Source organism: Nylanderia fulva, unplaced genomic scaffold (assembly GCF_048542155.1).
Source record: "Nylanderia fulva isolate GAGA-0341 unplaced genomic scaffold, ASM4854215v1 Scaffold3, whole genome shotgun sequence".
Lineage (NCBI taxonomy): Eukaryota > Metazoa > Arthropoda > Insecta > Hymenoptera > Formicidae > Nylanderia > Nylanderia fulva.
The window spans coordinates 6468386-6490249 of NW_028190368.1; the positions used below are offsets into that span (position 1 = coordinate 6468386).

General features: G+C 32.1%; 1 protein-coding gene across 13 annotated transcripts in view; it reads right to left on the reverse strand.

The window, feature by feature from the left end:
- The window catches only part of LOC114933442 (longitudinals lacking protein, isoforms A/B/D/L), a 246568-nt gene that overhangs the window by 86115 nt on the left and 138589 nt on the right, over positions 1–21864 (reverse strand). The window contains exon 7 of one of the 13 annotated variants that reach the window (XM_029305994.2): positions 122–603. The exons of 10 other annotated variants lie outside the window; for them this stretch is intronic. In XM_029305994.2, the coding sequence (XP_029161827.1) occupies positions 254–603 (350 nt within the window). In that variant the 3' untranslated portion in view covers positions 122–253. Of the gene's footprint in view, positions 1–121; positions 604–2681; positions 6881–20729; positions 21113–21864 lie in introns of those variants that run through there. 2 more of the 13 variants (XM_085484434.1, XM_085484446.1) reach the window with 2 other exon arrangements.

Sequence of the window (21864 nt, forward strand, 5' to 3'; positions counted from 1 at the left end):
ACAATTTAATAGAAATAAGAAATTAATAGAAATAAGAATGAAGAATCAGAATAAAATAAACAAAGAAGAAATAATAATCGTAGATATTACAAAATTAATATGTATATATAAAATTTTTTATTCGACTGCAATGGACCTTGACCCAAATCGATTCTTAAAAACGGAATTTCGATGCTCCTTAGCGTGTTGCTTGACTCCATTCTTCGGATTGTTTCCCGCTGGTCTGGCATGAATATCAGTCGAAGTTTTCAAGTCATTTTGACTGAATTGTCTTCTTCTTCGACCGAATTGTCTTCTTCTTCGACCGAAGTGCCTTCTTCTGAGACTGAATTATCTTCTTCTGCGACCGAACTCTCTTCTTCTTTATATTGTAACATGTCAGAAGATGTCTATTGAGATTGTACCTTCTTTCAGTCTTGTAGAAGCATTTTCCGCACGTATAGTTGGACTCCTGAATGTTGATCCAATACTGCGCTTTAACCGTAGGATTCGCATCGAGCCCAAGTACCGAAACAGCGTAATTGTGCTCCGTTGAATGATCCATTGACTGATCCATTGACTGATCCACTGACTGATCCACTGACTGATCCGTTAAATGATCCACTGAAAGAAACACATAATTGTTATTAATTGGTACTACAATTTCGAACAGCGCAAATATGTCGAGAAGACATTTCGCAAAATAACGTCCTTAGAATAAATCTAATTGTCGTAACTGTGTGTTTCTACCCAAACAACACCATGTCTAAAAGTGGCGCATAAGACAAGACATGATGTTGTCTGGGTAATTTCTTTATTTTATTTGAGATATACTTATTTTCAAGATATCTGCAATTTTTTTAAGTATCAAAATATCTTCAATTGGGAAATATATTTGTAAGTGTTCTCTTTTGGTAATCGTAAGATTCAATAAGAATCTTCGTCGATTCTGTATGTACAAATGAAAATGAAATCAGATGAGTTTTAATAATTCAAACTATGATTAATGATTGAATGACAAAATATATCTGCTGATATATAAACATGCATAATAAATTAATAACAATATGTAAAGATATTATTATTAATTTAATATTCTCTTCAACTTGTGTCATATACATCGTGAATCGATTTAAAGACCGTAAAGATAATAGTTAATATAAATAGTAATAATAAATAACTGTTTATAATTTAGATTTTAAATCTTGCTAAGCATCCTTTATTATAATCGAAATTTTATAATACTGATTTTAACAAATTTTAGATGTGATTATAATCTATATATATATATATATATATATATATATATATTGTATATATATTGTATATACACAAATAATGTAAGCTGCTCTGACAAAGAAAATGTAAAAATTATTTTCCTTGTCGAGTTACATATTCATTGAGTATCGCATTCTACATATAAAATCATAATATATGTATATTGTAGCTATAGTAATTTAATCAAACAAAATTAATATTTTTAGAATTTTTTATTCGCTATTAATTGGCATATTGTCACAACAAATATTTTTATTATTACTGTATAAACTTATAATTAAAAAATACTATAAAATATAAGCAAAAAAAAATGGTCAAAATCATGTCATTTCTCAGAAGCAAAATTTTGAAATAACGTAATCTTTAAATACAAGTTAATTTTCGATATTATATTTTCAATATTAATTTAGTTTTAGAACAATTTCTAATCTTTTGAAATTAAGAAGCTATATAAAGATCCTTTCGTATAATTCTGAATCGTTTCTATTTCAAATCATGCATACATGTATGCAATCACATAATCCATTGTGTGTCTTTCAGTTTTATATCTTTACTGTGCGTAAGTTTTGTACTTGCAAAAATCTGTCTTTTCGTGATTGCTCCTTCGCAAATTTTAGCAATTTTCCTCGTCAAGTAAAACTCTTTTTGACCGTATGAACATTGTAATGTCTCAGTAGACTATGCTTGTGCTTGAATTTCGCATAACATATCGCACATCCAAATTGCGCCTCCTTGCCGCACTCGAGCCTCTTGTGTCGTTGCAGAGAGATGAATCTTCGATATTGCCTCCCGCAGGTGTCGCACGAATATTTTTGGCTGCTGGCGCGTTGTCGGCGAATTGCTGAAAGCAAACATTCATTGGTTAGATCGAGACGTTTGTTAGAACGCTGATTATCACTCGCGAAAGACATAATCGCACATGAAGACACTGTGTAGTTTGCAAATTCGTGACTGCACACATAAACGAACTAGAAAAGTAAGCATAGAAACTGTCAATAGGGAATACAAATTATTTAACATTTATATCCTACGGTAACCCAGACGATACATCCCATCGATTAATGTATTAATTGCAGGGTTACGAGCATTATATTTTTTTAAGAAAAATTATTTTAAAAATTATATAAGATTTATTCTTCATTTTTAGACAAAATCGTAAATATACAATATATATTTTATCATTATTTAGTCAATTTTTAATCAATAATTATTATCTTTTTACTATATATATGTATATATTTTCTTGATAAAAATATTATATAAAATATATATACACATATATAATAAGAAATTTTAAATTGTTAATATTCTGAATATATCTCGTTGCACAATACATTATCAATAAAAGGATCCCCATGTAATACATACAATTGTTATTGCTGAAAAAGGATAAGTTTTGGGTAAAAATAAACGAACACATTGAATTTTAGAAAATAACCCGCAATAAAGAGTACTTCTTTATTAAAAATATTAATAATTACTATTATAATTATAATATTAATGATAATAATTGCGCGTGCAATAGATACTCTTACTCCGCCTGATAAACCTTGCCAAATAAAAAGAAAAGAAAACAAAGGAGATAGAACATTAAATATTGAAAGTGCATCGAAGGGGAACACGCGATATTCTTATGGTTCTTTACGGATCATGAAGATCTCCGCAGCCGCGTTTCGATCGAAATCAACTTTCCGCTCAGAAATTGTTTGAGCCTCTCAGATATTAATCAAGTGTATTGATAATAGAATAAAATATAAAATAACCGATGAAAAAAATGGAATAATTCCAATCGAAAATCGTTTCGGATAGTTTTATAATAATTTTTCTGATCGCCCCCTCCTTGCTTGATACGTTAAATCCTTAAACGAGGGTATAAAAAGAGAGACGGAAAAGTTAGCGAGAAAACGTGTAAAATGTGTACTTAAATATTAAGCGGTAAAAATTCGGTAACAAGAGTCGGAATAATGAAGTCGATCTCGGCCGATCGACTCCGCAGTGGCGGAAAATCGCCAGATTCGGTATCCACGACGAAGATCATGATTAATAGCTATGGGTAAAGATGCAACGAGTATATCCTGCATCATCTCGTAGGCAGGCAGGTAGAGACGCGAACGCTGATTCGCAAAATACTGATATCAAAAATACTAACGCGCGTCCTATGGCCGGACGTATATCGACGTTACTTTCGTTCTTTTTCTTAGTATCTCTCTTTACCTCAGTGTATTTGTTTACATATATATACCCAGGAAATATTGCCATTTCTTTTGGTATTTGCAAACTCTTAATAATTGCAATATAATTAAAATTCAGGAAAATAGTTATTCGATGGACCACAATTATTTCAAATCTCTCGAAATCCAACTAAAGTAACGTTTATTTCAAATCATCGAAAAATCTGTTGAATCTTATAATTTTTTTAGCAATATTTTTAATAAATGTTCTTAGATTTAAGTGGTTTATTAAAGTTAAAAGATTTTAATATTATTAAAAATTGAAATATATCAAAGAGTTTAGTTCGTAAACAAAAGAAATCGCAATAAATCGATGACACCTTATATGTATATTTCTATATTGTATATTTGTGTATATAAACGTGTATATGCATATAAAAAAATGAAAAAGACAATCGTATGAAGCTATGAGTATGATTCCGCACAGCGCGACAAGCAGATTGATCTTGTTGATCCGTACTGAAGAGTTGTGTGAATCTACTGCAAAATAGAAGTGGATTATATAAGCACTCTTATATGAAAATATAATTATATATTTATCTTAGTATGAGGCACGCAACAATTCTTAGGATCGAAGATAAACCCGTTCGCGCGACCGAACTCGGCTGCTCGTAAAAAATCGCCTAAAGGTACAAGTGGTCCTTAACATTATACGATATGTCGATCATGTTCTTCGATTATCGCAATTTCCTTAAAAGATTAGGTAATCATTCAGAAAAATATATTAGAGCGGCCGAAAAATATATACATCGAAACAATAAATTTTTCCTTATACATATGGACAATAGCAATAATCGAGAGAATTACGTGTCAAATATGATCTTGATTAAAAATATGTACTGCTAAATTGCTATTAAATTTCCGATTCTCAGATTGAATAATTTTTTTAATTAATTACAATATCGTTCTATTACCAATAATTAGTATTAGTAATAAAAAGTAAAGGGGTAGTATATGTAGTGGAGGACACGAGTCTAGACACACTCGTAGAGGATTAGTACGTCATTTGAAACGCGCGTGAAGCGATTGCGAAATGCGGTTCTTTGTACTTTATCCTGACACGTAACGTATAAATCTTTCTATTATTTCTTGGTTTACTTTTTACATTATATAAATATATATTATATGAAAATATTTTGGTTGAACAATCTAATCTACCGACGCGTTGTCCTGTTAGAAATGCTAAAAATGGTCAACGGGATAGTCTACGAAGATATGCGCAAAAGGATTTCAACATATTCGCATCCGCGATCGCAAACCCGAGATATTGGAAGAACAGATAATTATTGTCTATCGTAAGCAACTCCTGCAAATGTTCTCAGGTACCTGATCTTCTGGAGATTCTCGTCATTAAGAAATAATGAATGCGTGTAAGTCTCGGTTCGCATCTCCGGCTATAGATGATTTCTCGTGGAAGGCACTTTGGAAAATTCTCATTCGATTATTCGCATAAAAGATAACATATGTGTATATATCATCGGGGCATATTTCGATAGGGATATTTTTCATGATATTGCGCGAATCTTCACGTTGGATATGTCAAGTTCTGTTAGATTAAACAATAATTAAATGACTATTATTTATAAAAGCAAAAAAACCGTTCCCATAATTCTCACAAATATTTTGTATAGCTATTTTTATAAGATATCGATATCTAAAAAAATTTCCTAATACGAAATAAGCGCTATGTGGAATTCGATCTACGCGATCGTTGGAATGTATATACTCGCGATATTCTTCAAAAACAGATTCCATGGAATGCCTTGTTCGTTCTCTCCAATGAGTGTAAGTTTCGCGTGAACAATCGCAACGAAAATAGCGTTAAATAAACGGTAAATTCTCGATGATAGATGATCAGACCGTGCGCGGCAAAAATCTCATTGCGTCACGAATTCGAATTAGCTTACAAATCAAAGCAACAGTTACGCAAATTACTAGCTACAATTTATCACCGACCCCAGCAAGTACAATTACAAACCAATAATGTTATATAATAACACATCGTCTCTTAAAAATTAATTCAAACGTCATATTCTCGTCGCGTATTTCTGAATACGCCTGTCTATCTCCATTGAATACACGATCTATTTGTCAAAAAATTGAAGTTTATCGAATCGTACGATCACATCTAGTACTAACTGTGCATTAAAGAAAATTCAGATTACGAATCTCTTTGTATAGTATTAGATATAAAATTCGAGTAAGAATCAAATGCGAGGCACACGAACTACAAAGGTTCTCAAAGTTATTTTCCGATTTAATGTTTTTTATGTTTTTGAAACGCGTAAATTTAAAAATACTGATACTTCTCAATGCAATATATAATTACATTAATATATTGTTTCAAATATTATCAGATCTACAATATGAGAGGCAAGATTCAAAAAAGTGTCATTAAGCTTCATGGAAAAATTGACATTTTTTCATGGTGTTAAATTTATATTAAATCCAAACACTATATCTATGATAAAAAAATCATAGATACACAAGGCTTGAATCATAAGCAAATGTGATATAAATGTTTCATCAAACACAGACTAATTAACCTATTTTTTTTTTTTTTTTTTTTTTCCCACAAAGTCATGTCATGCAATCCTCTCTTAAATCAAATAAAAAAAAAATCAAAGATGAGTATTAAAATTAAGTACAATTAATCAAATTTGAAATGAATGAATTACGTAAAGAAATTTCTCATCGCGCCAAGTGTGATCGTGTGTACGAAGTCAGAATCATGAAGTGGTATCGAAAGCATATGAAATCCGCGAAGCATCGACTTTTGGATCGCGGATTGGACGGTCCTTTCTCGAAAGGACGTCTTTGAAAAAACAGGGGACCTCGCAACGACGATCGTTCTTCACCGAGAATGTTACGAAATGTATTCTATACGCCCTCGTCGTGGCCCGTTCTTTGATGATGCCGCTTGTAGTGCACGGTGAGGTTGCCTCGCTGCCGCGCCTTGTAAGGGCACTCCGGACACTGGAAGGCCGGCGGCTTTCCGCCGCACTCCACCATCTCGTGGCGACGCATCGTGCTCTTCCAGCGGTAACCCTTACCGCAGAAACGACAGCGAAACTTCCGTTGCTGCTCGTGGGGAACTCCCGCCATGTAGACGACGCTTAGGTCGTGCGGTTGCGGCAGCACCTCGAACGAATCCGGGAACACGACCTCGCGGGCGGAAGTGACGCGACCACCTCCGTTATCGTCGTCGTAGCTGTCACTAGCACCTGCGTTGCTGTTGCTGACACGTCGGTTCGCCATGGCGATGTTGGCGCGCGTCATCATCGTCGGCGCGGACGCGCGATGGCCCTTCTTCGTCGAGAGTTGCTGCTGCTGCTGCTTGTAGGAGCTGTCGGAGCGTAGCAAGGACAGTAACGCACCCATGCCTGTATTGCCTGTAACAGGTACCCCAGCGCCGACGGGGGCGCGAAGGTGGTAAGGAGATTAAATCTTTGAGGAAGACTGTGTGGGCGTTAGCTCGCTGACACGCTCGCTCGCTCGGTCGATTTTACGGTTTTATCACGGCATCCTATAGGTCACGCGGTATCAGTGGAAATGTCACTTCGAATACGGCACGTCGGACGAATTTGAAGCGGACCTCCGCCGATGCCGCGTGTCTCGTCAAGATCGTGCTCCTAATGATGCAGCAAAGTTTTCCGTTTTATTATACAGAATTAAATAGCTCGCGATATCTCATGCGTTTTTCTTGCGACTCTTCTTCGTGAAAATTGCTTTGCTACATTAATGGAGCGTGATTTGATTCGGAGAGCTTGGAAATGTCTCGTAATAGACATCGGCTTTACTGGACGATGATAAAAACGCACGAAGGGAGATGAGAGGGAAGAGGAAGACGAGGACATTCCATCAATATGCGAATATATGTGATTGACAAAGAGATCAGTGAGATTAAAACCCGTAACCAACCCAACACACAATGTATCAGCCAATAGCCCCGAAGTTCAGAGATATAGGTGCGCCCAGGATCAATTTTTACCAAGGATATACGTGTTTATGAAGAGGCGTGTTGAATAAAACTGCGCGAGGCAGGAATGATGGATAAAGAGGAGGCTCCGAAATCGCCGAGTCACACTTTTTCAACAATATGTTTTTCCGTACAAATATTTTTCAAACATATATTTACACAAGCGATTCATAACAAAAGTATATCAAGTAAAAATTAATATCTGTCAAACAACAAGATGTTTTGCAATTTATTTTTGCGAATTACGGACAACCTCTCCTCCAACTTTCCCCCTCGAGCGAGAAGACACCAATTTCCAAACCCTTCAAACAATATAGCAAAAACGAAAAAAAAAAAAAAAGAAAAAACAGGATGCGACGACGAACGTAGAACGACGTCGTGTTGAATCAAAATAAGAATCCAGATCAATAAAAACAATTTGGATATGCTCGTAAATTTATATAACGCAAAACGCTATATAACAGCCGTATGTATACAAACATATATGTGAGAGGTATATCGACATATATATACGTATTATATATCGTATTATATATAATATATACAGACACATTAAAGTACCTGTGAAAGGATACGAAACCATCAAGTGACAAATCGACTAAAGTACAGTCTATTTATTCAGTTCGCTTGCATCAACGATGCAAACGCGGTTGTACATATTCGTCGATATTAATATTATAGTCCATGATATTGAATTTATCAATAGTCCATAAAATGAAAAGAAAGGAAATCTATTGCGAAAAGAAGAATTGTTTCCATTACGTAGAACAATTCTTTCCCATTCAAATCCCATGAACGGCTAGCATGTGCTTGTGCAGACTGCTCTTCTGGATGAGTTTTCTGTGGCAGATAGGGCAGATGAATTGCTTCTCCTTGCCACATTCGTATTGCACGTGACGATTCAGCGAGCTCTTATTCTTGTAGCTGCGCTCGCAGTGCATGCAGGGAAAGGGCTTCTTTAAGATGATCATGGACCCAATTGCTTCGGAACGATCTGAAACAGAAAATCGTAGGCGGTATTTTAGTATTTGCTCTGATCATTTACGAAGAGCGATCGTATAGGTTGTGTGGTTATTTCGGCTAGATGAATTTCCCATGAAACACGGCTGAACCAGGCCTTTAATCCTGGATCATTGGTTTAGGATAGATTGTAGAAAAGAAGATCTGCATTCAAGAAAAAAGGAAAGAGAATACTTACGTCATCAATGATTCGCGCCAAGCATAAAAATAAAAAACTCGGCGAGCAATCTACGAAAAATCATTGTCCCAATGAAAATGATACAGTAGGATAAAAGATATTTATAATCTTTAGAAAGTAATAGCATTTCTCTTACGATTGCCCTGTTTTGCTGAAAATAAGATTGTAAAAATATTACGTAGAATTATTTAATTTTGATAATACTAGATATGTTAAAATGCATCAAAATATTAAAATACGTTATGGTATCTATTGAACTAATAGGCAGGTATTATATGGGAGTATTATATATACAGTTACACACGTATATTTTGGGATTTTTTGGGAACATCGACTGTATGTGTGGCTGCCTCTGAATAATAAATTTAACAGATCATAATAAAATTGCATTCAGTTTGGGGAAAAAATGGCACAATAATATCAGAGTTCAAGCGATTTTTCATGCATTATTCTGCATACAGCAAACAAATGGTGCATGATTGAAAAAATTAAAATAGATAATAGCATATTTTTCCAGATTCGAATCAGCGATTAAAATTAAGTTCAAAGATAAATTCAAAACATATGTAAATTAGCAATTAATAAAAATTAAAAACACTCCAAAAAATACATTCTTGCTCTCTATATATGTATGTATATATAGATCAATAGCATTTTTATATTAGAATATATTAAGAACATTTATTTTTTATAAAAAATATCCCAAATGTAAAACACACATAATAAAGAATTTTGTTGAATTTTTTTCGCAATTAGAAGATTTCTCCGATAATCGCGCAACGTTGCTCTCGTTTCGATCAGTTCTTGTTTAACATCTTGTAGTGAATCTGCCGAATGAATTCGCTGTTGCCGGAAGTAAGAAGAATCGACCAGCATTCCGGGCTCTCGCGCACGTGCCGATGCAACGATTTCTTCCATTTGTACGATCTGGAGCAGGCTAGACAGATGTTGTATTCTGAAAAAGAAAGCAACACGTAGACTTGTCAGCGACTTTCAAGCAGAACACGCGAGGAACATTGATGTCTTTCGAATAAGACCATCTCGAACAGGTCTCAATTAGGTTTCTCATTCTTCCCACATCCTCCCTTATACATAATATAATCTTTTGTACTCAACAGATTGACAGTTTGGATCACAGATGTAATAATGCAAACGAATATTCTCAATTTTCAATTATTGATGCATTCAAATTTCAATTGATCTTAGCATTGCGGGATTATGCAATTTTAAGAAAAAAAATATTTTAATATGCAATGTAACTGTATAGAAAAAAATTGAATCCTTTTAAATTAAAAGTGCATTAGTATATTATGTGCTAACAATTCAAACGATAGAAATGATATAATAACTAAACAAAGGTGTACATTTATTTTATTGATGCATGCGTAATCCCGTTTTTAGTGCTACGAATTATATTAATAAATTGATTATCAAATTAATTATTAAGAACAAATATATAATGTAAGATAAAAAAGGTTGTTACATTCAACTCGTTGCTTTAATTTCACAATTAATACAAAATGTATATTTGGTATCTCATGATAATGAAATATAGCAGTATACAAGGAAAACATTATTTCTCGCAATATCTCGATATAACAATTATTTTTTTGTTCATTTCTGAAAGACGTCAAATCGTAGATCAAGCGTAGATTCATAGAAATAGCGTAATCGCACGATAATCTCTTTTGCACTTCAGGTAAATGTTGAAACGAAAGATTTTCGAAGCCTAAAGTTAGTGACATCAGTTCTATACATTAGGCTCTATAGATATTTATTTACATGAAGGTTCACGATACTACGTGAACATACGATGACGTAAAAATTTACATTATTTTATAATCTTTATCTCACAAGCGACTAGCTGGTGGATCGCGAGCGTCAGGAATCTAGTGGAAGGCTTTGCAGTTCTATGTTTTTATTTGTGATATAAAATATATTTACGATATGGATTTATTTATGCTATTTAGACAATACTATGTATTGAGTTAGAGTAGAAAATTTTTTATTAATTTTGCATATTTAAATCTCGTTCGCGATTCCATCACCGTCACGATCACCATGCAATTTCCGATATTCTCAGCCCTGCTCAAAACCGTGCTTCGTTCGCATATGCTTCAGCAGGTTGCAGTGTAATTTCGATCTTTTTGGGCAATATAGGCACTGATATTTCGGCGGCTTTCCGCATTCCTCCCTCATATGTCTCGTCAATGAGCTGTAATACACGTATGCATTTCCGCAGTTCTTGCAGGTGTGCATCTGATTCCCAAAAGGTCCGCCTGCAAAGAAAAATAATATGATCATGTTAATACGAATCGTATAGCTTGCTCGTTCGTTTTCATGGTCCTTTTCATATTAGCCAATATATTATTTCTAAATTATTCTCACAAATTTATAGTATAAATAATCATAATTATTTTTTTCCCCGAATATATACTTGTCACAATTAGTGACAGTTAAATATAAATATTTGATAATTTGTTACAGTTACGTGAAGAAATTTGATTGATCTTTCAATTGTTCTACGATGTTTATAGCATAACAATAAAATATAAAAACAGTAAACGATGACCAGAATTTCACAGAAGTAATTTTTTTTCTATTTCGGATAATATTCTACGTCGGTATTTTATTAATATTCAATTTTAATTAGAAATAATTTCTACCGAAATAACACAAAAATTTTTCGAACAATTACAAACCGAGCATGAACAACCAATCCTTTTCACTCGAGTGTGTTAATATCAATCTCGTAGAGACACACATTAGAAAAAAAAATGCACGCAGGGAAGCTTAAATCTACGCACCTTTCGTACTTTCACGTGTACTTTCTTCATATTCTTCTTGCATACAGTCCAGCCGTTCCTATCGGCGTAGACAAGGGTTACATATGGTAATTGTTAAAGACGAAGACAGGATAAGCACGAAACAAATAATAAAGCAAAATATAAAATTGCGACGAACATAACTCTCATGCACTCATTAGTATGTCCTGTAGTATTAATTTTTGCAAGAGCATAATTACCATATGTCTGGATTGATTTTAATCCATGTGATGATATTCATTCGTTTGCAACTTAATTAACATATTCTTTGTACAATTAAAAGTTTTTGTTATTTTTTCTTTCTAGGGAAATGAAAAATAAATGCATATTTAAACGTTTATTAAAAATTTTCAATGTTTAAAATTTTTCTGGAATATTTTGTTTTATATTCAACCTAAAAAAGCAAATTAAATTGTATAGTAATTTTATAGTATAATAGTATATTATACTATTTTATAGTAAAAACGCATATATCGTGTTGTATAAACATTGATGACGATGACCAATTACGAAAGAAAAATTTTACAACGATATAAAAATAAAAATGAGTCCACTATTAATTCTTCCAACTTGTTCTTGTTGCAAAAACTTAGCATTAAAAAGTTATGTATCAAAAAATTTAATAGAAAATAAAAAGGAAACATAGGTAGAGATAAAAAGATTCATTATAGTATATAAATATATATAGTATATATTAACATTCAATATTTCAGATAGACGCATTATGGTTTCTACAACATTTTATCGTCAAAAGATACAATTTAACATTTACTTTCGCTTACACAATTACGCAACAGTATGACCTATTAACATCACATATTTATATATTAATGATAAATTTGCATATCATAATACACAGCAGAAGATGCGCCAAAATATATGAAATTTCCTCAATTTTCCAATTCAGCATAAAGCATGAAATATCTTTAGAATTGTACAACTGTACAAAAATGTACATTCTTATGTACAACAATGAAACGTAATAAGTGCGAACACACGTATTACTCTAATTATTCGCAACGTTGTAGGTACTGCAAATAAGTCTCTTTCCAAGAATATTAACATCGAAAAGAGCACCGTTTGTTCGCCTTAGCGCAAAAGAGTATCGATCATCAATTTGGAGGACGGTCGCGAAGCGAATTGTCCCCTCGACAATCTTTCGACAATTAAATCCTAGCAACCGTGCTCCTTCTTCAGGTGATTCAACAGATTGAACTTCATCGGCATGACGTTGTGACAGTACGGGCAGGTGTATAAGATCCTGCCGCATTCCTCTCGCACGTGTCGGTTCAGCGCCATCCGCGACCTATACGTTTTCCTGCACTCGCAACACGTGTGCAAACCTGAAACGGAAGGAAGAGAGCCACGTTGAATATAGCCGTCTTACGTCACGGAACTCACGACGATCAACAATGCTTTCGGTGTCCTCGCAAAAGCATTAGCGTCGACATTAGTTAATCCGCGTCATAGAAATATTAAATATATCTCTAATATATTTATATTAATATATTATTTTATTTATTTATTTATATATTTAATATATCTATGATCCGCGCATTACATATCCGATCGTTTTTTTCTGTGCCGTACCGAGTAGTTCACCGGGATCGTGGTGTCCTGCCGAGTCCTTTGAGCGATCTGAAACAGGGAATGCATTTAATTGTCTGTTAGTAGCGTCTCGGAGAATCTTAGCGAACAATTATATTTCTAGAGTAGAGAATAACAGATGTCATTCTGAAAAAAAAAATAGCATTGTCGATGGATAAAATAAAATTTTACATTAACAAAGAGACCGACACTTATAAGATCTTGTATTTATATAAACACAGATTTATTAAATTTCAAAAAAAAATAATTTATTATTTTTCGTTCTCAGATATGGTTCCTAATTTTTATTAAGTAAAGCTTCGGTCATGAGAGGTCATTGAAATTATTTAGGCGGAAAGTATTATCGTGCATAAAATATTTCATTACTAACTGAAAATGAGAAGATTTCTCGTTTCATTTTTAATACTTTTCTGACACTTTATTGTTGGTATTATTACGAAAATACATGCATTTATAAATATTATGGAGTATACGGTATCTTTATGTGTTTCGCATTAAACGGCTGGCACTCGGTGCCGAGATAAAATTTTGAGATTGATTATGCAGCTAAAGTGCAATCAATAATGTGTATAATGTTGGCAACAATATCTATCATCAAATTCCAATAGTGAATTATGGAACAGAATATTCATTTATACACTTTATTCTTTCTGATGAGAGATGAACGTTTCCTTATCGTGTCCTTTTAATCACAAAGAAAAGCATGTGTGTAAACATGTATACAATATTGAAAAGCGTAAGATGAATGAAATAACGCATCTTGTACAAGCCTTATTATTGTCACTCAGTCTTTTTTATAGTTTACTGTAGATTAAACTACATTATTCGTTACTTTATATACCTTTGCATTATACTTTTGCAACCTCGGTCATTATTATTATTATAGTATTTGCGTGATTACATATAACAAAGCGTCAGGAGAAAAAAAGATCTACTACAAACGAGAGGACTTTTTCGGTTCTTGTACAATCTCTCAGAAATTTATGTGCATCGTCCATCTATGAGATCCGAGTTTCCTTCCATCACGTGACAAAAATGCGCCGATTGCTGATTATTAACTAATACAATACATCGAGTCATTCTATATTAAGAACTCGAAATCTACATGCATCATCGTCTTTGTAGCTTACAAGCTTACGAGAGTTTATGAAAAATATATTCTTCAGAAAAAGAGAACGCTTTCTCTCAGGACTCTAATCGTAACTACTTAGAAAAAAAGGGTCGTCGAGATCTCGAAACGGGTCACTCATAGATCCTTTTGTCGGAGCTGCAAATTTTCAAGTTGAGTCACATAACGCATCAGCCACGAAGAACCATAATGACGACTAAGGCAATTCGACAATTCCTCCCCGATCCATCCTGTCGTGGGACGTTCAAGTGTTGGGCGAGGTGACCTTGAAGTGCTGCTCAGCTTGATGAGCGTGTAGGATGAAGGCCTTGAAGGCGGCAAACGGGCATAGCGGACACTTGAACTGTGGCGGTTCGCACTTGTGCTTTAGGTAATTGCTCCACATCTTGTAGAACTTACTGCACATGGTGCAAGTGTAGCCGAGAACCTGATCGCCCATGTACATCTTCCGATAAGCTGGAAACAGAGAGACCAAGTTAGTTAGTCGAGCGAGAGCTAACTGCGCTATTCAAGACTCACGCACAAGAGAAAAAGAAGGATTCAACAGAAACAATCAGGATAGAGCCACAGAAAGCACTCTGTCTAAGGCAACAATCAGTCCGACTTATGAGATGTATCACTTCACGTTAATTCATTTCATTCATTTTATGAACGCGCATCATTTTCGAGAAATTCAATAAGAGGAAGAAAATTCGAATGGTTGTGTGACAAAACGTTTTGCTGAGCAAAGTTTGCATGTTATATCATAATATATAATTGATTAATTTTGCAAAAGTTTTAAAACACATGAGATTTCCATTATAACGATCTATAATTTTATAATATTTTTTATCAGCGTTATATACATAGCTGAATTGAACATTGCTCAATCTACATTTAATGTACAAACATCTGAATTTTCTTGTATATCCTTCTTTAAAGTATCACGAAACGTTTCTTGAAAAATTTTTAGTGTAAATTATCTCTATATTCATATAGTCGAATACTGAAATCTCATAAATTGAACTTGCGATCTTAATTATCTTAATTATCTTGCGATCTTAATTTATTTTTTTCCGAAAGCTTGGTGCATCTCTCAGAATTCAAAAGCCATCCTAAGAATCAATGAAAGCTTGGAAAACTTTGCAAGTAATTCTCACACAAGAATAACTACTCTATAAGTTCTAATGAAAGCCTGACTCGGGATCAGAAGGATTATTAGATGTAAGTTTACTAAGCCGCTAAACATTGTTTCTATCAAAGCATTCATGTATGTTGCTGAAATAATATATACAGACATATTGATTCGTTTTCTAATATACTAAAATTATAATATATTATAAAACTTAGAATCCAAAAATTCAACTGAAAATTGTTTCTGCCTTAAAAAATTTAGATTCTTGAATGGCATTTAGCTTGTTATACAAATATATCTTCTCATATACTCTTCCCAAATAAAAAATAAATCTAAAGCTATATTTTGATAAAATAAAAATTATTTCTTCAGATTTTTCTGAAAAAAATTTCTATTATTAGTTGAACAAACAAGAAATATCATAAATTTTTCTACAATTATATTTTACTGTAAATAATTATCCAAAATTAAACGCCGATTGATTTATTATTATAAATATTTTTCAAAATAATTATTTATTAAATATAATTTAAATATATGAAATACTTAAAAAATAACTAAAAAGTAAAAAAAAACATTTTATAACAATTTAGTGTCATATGTTTTATATATTTCAATCTGTCAAATTCTGTCATTATCATTTACATCCCTTTCGATGTTATATATTGCATTTTTTATCTCGATGTTTTTAATCTCTTCTGCATTTTTATAATTTCTTATCATTTTCATTCCACTGTCCCGATTCTATTCTGAAACATTTTTGTTTGTTGTTTGTTAAATATGTATATAAAAAAAATGAAAACCTTTAATGAAAACATATCTGTCAGATGTTTCAAGATAAAAATTTTTAAGAAATAAAAAAATTCAGCAAATAATAGATTTATCCAAAGAAGCCCTCAGAAAAAGTTTATTTTGCTTTTAATATTATACAATCATTTACATTAATATTCTAATAAATGTTCCAGTACACAAAAATGTGATAAGTCAATACTTATGATCATCAATATGAAACAATATAAAAAATTACTGTAAATAAAAAACAAATTATTTTTCATATATATATATATATATATATATATATATATATATACCAATATATATATATTTATATAATATACTTATAACAAGAAGTTACAAATTATTTTATATTTACAAATTATTATATCAATATAATTAAAATTATACTTAATATTATCAATATATAACATAATAAACACAAGAAAACACTCTACATCTAACAATAAATTTCGTCAAAGTGTCAAAATTATTTCGATGTTACAGCATTTATTTTCTTAATTAAATAAGTAATAAAATAACAAATAATTATACTATGTCTAAAATATCTTCAATTAGATAGCTATTAATTATTAAATAATTATTAAAACATAATAATAATTAAAATAATTATTAAGGTTGTGGAGAGTTAATGATTATTAAATTTTAAGTATTTTATGTGCACACTTTTATAATAGTTCTTGCTATTGATAATCGATATAAAAAAATCAGAAAAGTATAGAGACGCTCGGTAGTTAGAGAACTTAGTACTAAGTCTCTCGATCAAATTGTTATGGTGTAAAATTTTTATCTTGTTTTTATTATGTGTTTGCATACAAGTCCATTATTCAAAAAAATCTCTATTCCATATAATAAACTAAAATAAAAAATCCGACCGAAGAATACTATTCAAATTGATTCCACGTGAGTCAATGTTGCTATACTAAATCTTCCACTTACTCAATTCGTTTAAAAATAAATGTCTCAACGAAAGACAAATCATTTTATTATGCGTAAAACATTAGAGATCGATTGTGGACGATGTTAATGAATAAAAAAAAAAACAGATTTTATAAGACGTTGTGATGTTTCTTCTTGTGCCTGTCGATACACCACTTGTGCGGGCTCTTGTACGGACACATCTCACAGTTGATCTTCGGCTTCGCATTCACACACTCGAACTTCCGGTGCCTCCAGAGGGATCTCTTGACCGCGTAGCTTTTGCCGCAGTCCGCGCACATGTAAGTCCTCTCGTGCACTTCGCCGGTGACATTTCCTCGTTGCTGTTGTAGAAGCTCACCAGCGTCGCACTCGTACATTCTTTTGTAAGGCCATAATAAGGCTGAAACATCAAAATCGTCAGATCGGTTAATAGGAGCAATCGATGATCTCAAGAGCAAGCACAGTAGATATCAGTTGTGAGTTGTGAGCGAGTCTCAAACAAGATCGATCGATATTTCGATCTCGACGACATCGTCAATATAGGAGGATTGCCGATAGATAGCTATTGCTCGCAACAATTTGAGGAAAATCGCCTTTCGATCAATGAATATCAATCGAATAGGAATCGATCGCTCAAGAGCGAGTCCATCTCGTTCAGATCTCTTCATAGCGTAATTCTTGTCGCATTCCGCGCATACAAATATTGAAATTCCGCGAATCTCTTCGAGTGTCTCACCGAAGGTGATTCTTTATTGTTGGTGTTGGTCTTGTTAGGCCACAAGGCTGAAACATCAAAATGTCAGATCGGTTTAATGAAAGCAATCGGCGACGTCAGATAGAAGTACATCTATTGATTCTCAGACGAAATATTGACGAAGTCGACGATATTGCAGGATGGTTGTTTTAATAGATATTGCTGAGATATATTTTGAGAAAAATTCTCAAATCTAAACAGTCGTTCGATCAAATTACGAGAGTAATGCTCGAGATTTGTTAAAATTTTTTAATTTTCATCTGGTGACTTCAGAGTTTTTACATCTTTTGTTAGAAATACAAGGATTATAATTAATTGATTTTAGAAAGTGCATCTTCCTGCATCTCTCGATGCATCAAACTTGAATGTAAGGATAAAACCCACAGTTAAATTTCGCCTTCACACTTTTAGACACTCGAATTTGTGATGGTTCAAAAGTTTTTTCGGCGATGTATAACCCTTGGCACAAAGAACGCATATGTATATCCTTTTTCGAACTATAGTATCTCTTTTTTGTCGATGTAACACGTTGATCTTGCCTTCGTCAATTTTCTTGTGAACAGAACAGTACGTGTGCCACCACAAAGCTGAAACAAAAATATCAAATCGATTAATAGGAGCAATAAAATATATATAATTGCACACGCGAATTTATGCAAGTTGTAAAATGTATTTTATGAAAATTTATTCAAATTTTAGCAAAATATTGTGCGTGTTTAATTTGAATCAAAACAGAAATATAACAGAAGTTATATGACATAAAAATTTTACAAATAAAATATCACTCTATTCCATCACCTCTCATTTTTTCATTGTAAACTTTAAATAACATATTCAACTCTTCCATTAATTTTCACTATTTGATTTTAATTAAGAAATTATTTCCCAAGCATAAAACCTTCTTAAATGCAGGATATTGAAAGCTGTTTAAATAGTTGAAAATAGACCCAAATATAAAATATGCACATAAAGAAAAAATCAAAAATATTCTGATAGGAAAAGAATAATAGGAGCATGTCGCTTGTAATTGTAAATTTGTATTTATCGTAAAATTAACGCAATTTTATATACATCGACACAAACATCGATGAGAACAAGGTGACATACGATAGGAATAATAAAGTTTCCTGTTTCCTCTCTCAGACTTTATAGCGTTAAAGCGTATTTGCAATTAACAATGAAGACGATAGTACCCTGATGCATATAGAGTAATCTGGTTTCGATGTAGGCACAATCGCTTGACCCCGATAAGATTCTAAAGCTTAGATGGTTTTTATAATCTTACATATTCAATCGTTCCGAACTTCTTAATATAGATTTCACATTTCATATGTTTCAACATTTGATATGCTTTCCACATTATCGTGTGAAAATAAAAAATAAAATTGCAGCCACATCGAAAATATAAAAATCTTGTTGGAGGAAATAGCACATTAATTAGAAAAACAATTCCATCTCGATTGCTGCGATAAATGCAAAGTCGTGAGCAATCAAAGAACATCTAATAACTTCAAACAAATTTGTAAAAAATATTATTCCTTACGTAATTTCATTCACGCTCTCTTCTCTCGAATTTAAATTTACAAACTGCTGAAGCATTATCTCATGTGTACATGTTCGATATTATATAATCTCGCACTGTGGTTAAGTAATAGTCTTAAGACAAGTTGTGGCAACGAGAATGATTGTAAATGGAGAGACATATATATATATATATATATATATATATATATATATATATATATATACAATAATATAATATATAATAAGTAATTTAAATAAATAAGTAATAAATATTATATATAATAAAATATTACATTATATTATTTAATATATAATATTTATATTATTATATTATAATATGTATAATATTATTATAATATATAATATATAATATTATAATATGTAATATTTATTATACATAATATATATTATATTATATTTTATAATATTTATTATAAAGCCTCTTTGCTTGATAAATTTCAATGAGTTTGATTTATAATGTTATTGATATTGGCAGTTTTTGTTAATCCGGATTAAAATAAAATTATTATAAAAAAGATCAATTTGTCTTATTATTATATTACGCTGTTTTATCTAAATCCTCGGCATATTGGATACTCTAAAACACAAACGTAAATGCAATAATCATTACATAACATTGTCAATGTGTGTTGGGGTACAAAGAATGATAAGGTGATATTATTTTATTTGTCTTATCGACCAATTTGATTTGTCTAAAAATTTTCATAAATAATAAAGTCTCATTATTAAAAAGATAAAATTAGATAAATCATTAATAAACGCATTGTGCAAGTAGAAGAATTTATAATTACAATTAGGCTCTAATTGGTTCTTTTATATTATGATTTTATATGACTCGTACTTAGAAAATATTTCCAATTCTACAGATACACATAAACTACGTATATTAAATTAATAATATATAATGTTACTCGCATAAATATTGGTAAATTTACATTTTTATCCCATATATTCATATAAAAGATAATGTTAAATTTTAGACATTTATTGTAGTTTAAATATATAACTTTAAATATATAATATCGATCTCCGTTATATAACAATTTTCTGAACGATCTAATTTGCCGAGATATATTTCTAAACATCTGTATTGATTATAATATAATTTTTTATATTTCCCTTTTCTTTCGATATATTATATTCGATATATATTATATTATATTCTTTCGGTACATGTATGTACATCTGTCACAATCAACTTTATACTGATCGTTATAAAATCACAAATCCTTTGATTCGACGGTGGTTAAAAGATAAAAGCTCAAATTAAAAACAAATTTCGACACATCCTAATAATATAATGCAAGTTTGCGTTAGCAATAATTTTTAATAAGAGGGTCCACTCCACACTGAGGATAAGATTAAGGAAAAAGGAAGTATCGTCCTCTCTATTGCTTGTTGGATTCGTCCGTGGTCGTGCAATGGAAGTTCCTTATGTGTCTGCGAACGCAGAAGGAATAATTACTGCGAAAGTTGCAGAGTTCGCAGCGAAATTTGAAGCCGCCGGTACTGTGAATGTTCCTCACGTGCCTCTCCATGTTGGCCTTGTACATGCTCTTGTAAGGGCAGAAGGTGCAAGCGAACATTTGCAAGTTGCGCGGATTCATTTTGCAAGCCCGCAAGTGTAAGTGCTTTTTCAGCAGGTTCTTCGAGTTGTAGACCTTCTTGCAGAAGGGACATATATACCGCCTGTGCACGTGATACGTGGTTGAATCATAGTTGTTCGCTTCAATGCGCACGTTCCAATTGTCATTGCCTGAAACAGACGAAGGAAGCTGCGATGTAGCGGTGTTCGCCTCATGAGGACAATCGCGAATATCGTCCACGTAGAAGAGACTTACGATTGTCCGATCGATCCGTAAACTGTCACGTAAACATGACGTAATCGATCGATGTGACTATACGATATTATATATGTATACGCCGATTGATTCAATTATTTTGACAATCACGTATAAATATTGAGCTCCAAGCATTAATTGCAGAAATGTGGATCGATTTTTAAATAACTTGAACTGCCATCTACAATAAAAATAAAAAAAACACAAATATATCGAAACATAAATCGAAAACACAAATACATTGCTAGTAAGCGTTCAATTCATATTTTTTACAGTCCTTTTTTTATAAACTATACGAGAAGCTTTACAATATAAATTAATGTCGAAATAATTATAGATAATTAATGCTCCGCATAAATATGAAATTCCTGAAAATTAAAAATTATTGATTTAATAAGATAAATTTAATAAGATGATACATTTATGCTATGCGAGCAGTGTTTTATAAAATTTTCATCATTTTATACACCCTCTTACCTCAAGAAATTATCTCCACTTATCTTATCTTCTAATAATTACATCAATTTTTATATTTATTACGAAACATCGACAATTATAAATAAATGAGAAAGCAAAAAAAGAAAGAAATTCGAAAAAATGTCCGTGTAAACTCTTATCAAAAATAATTCATTATTCATTATTTATAATACTTTACATGCTTAGTTCC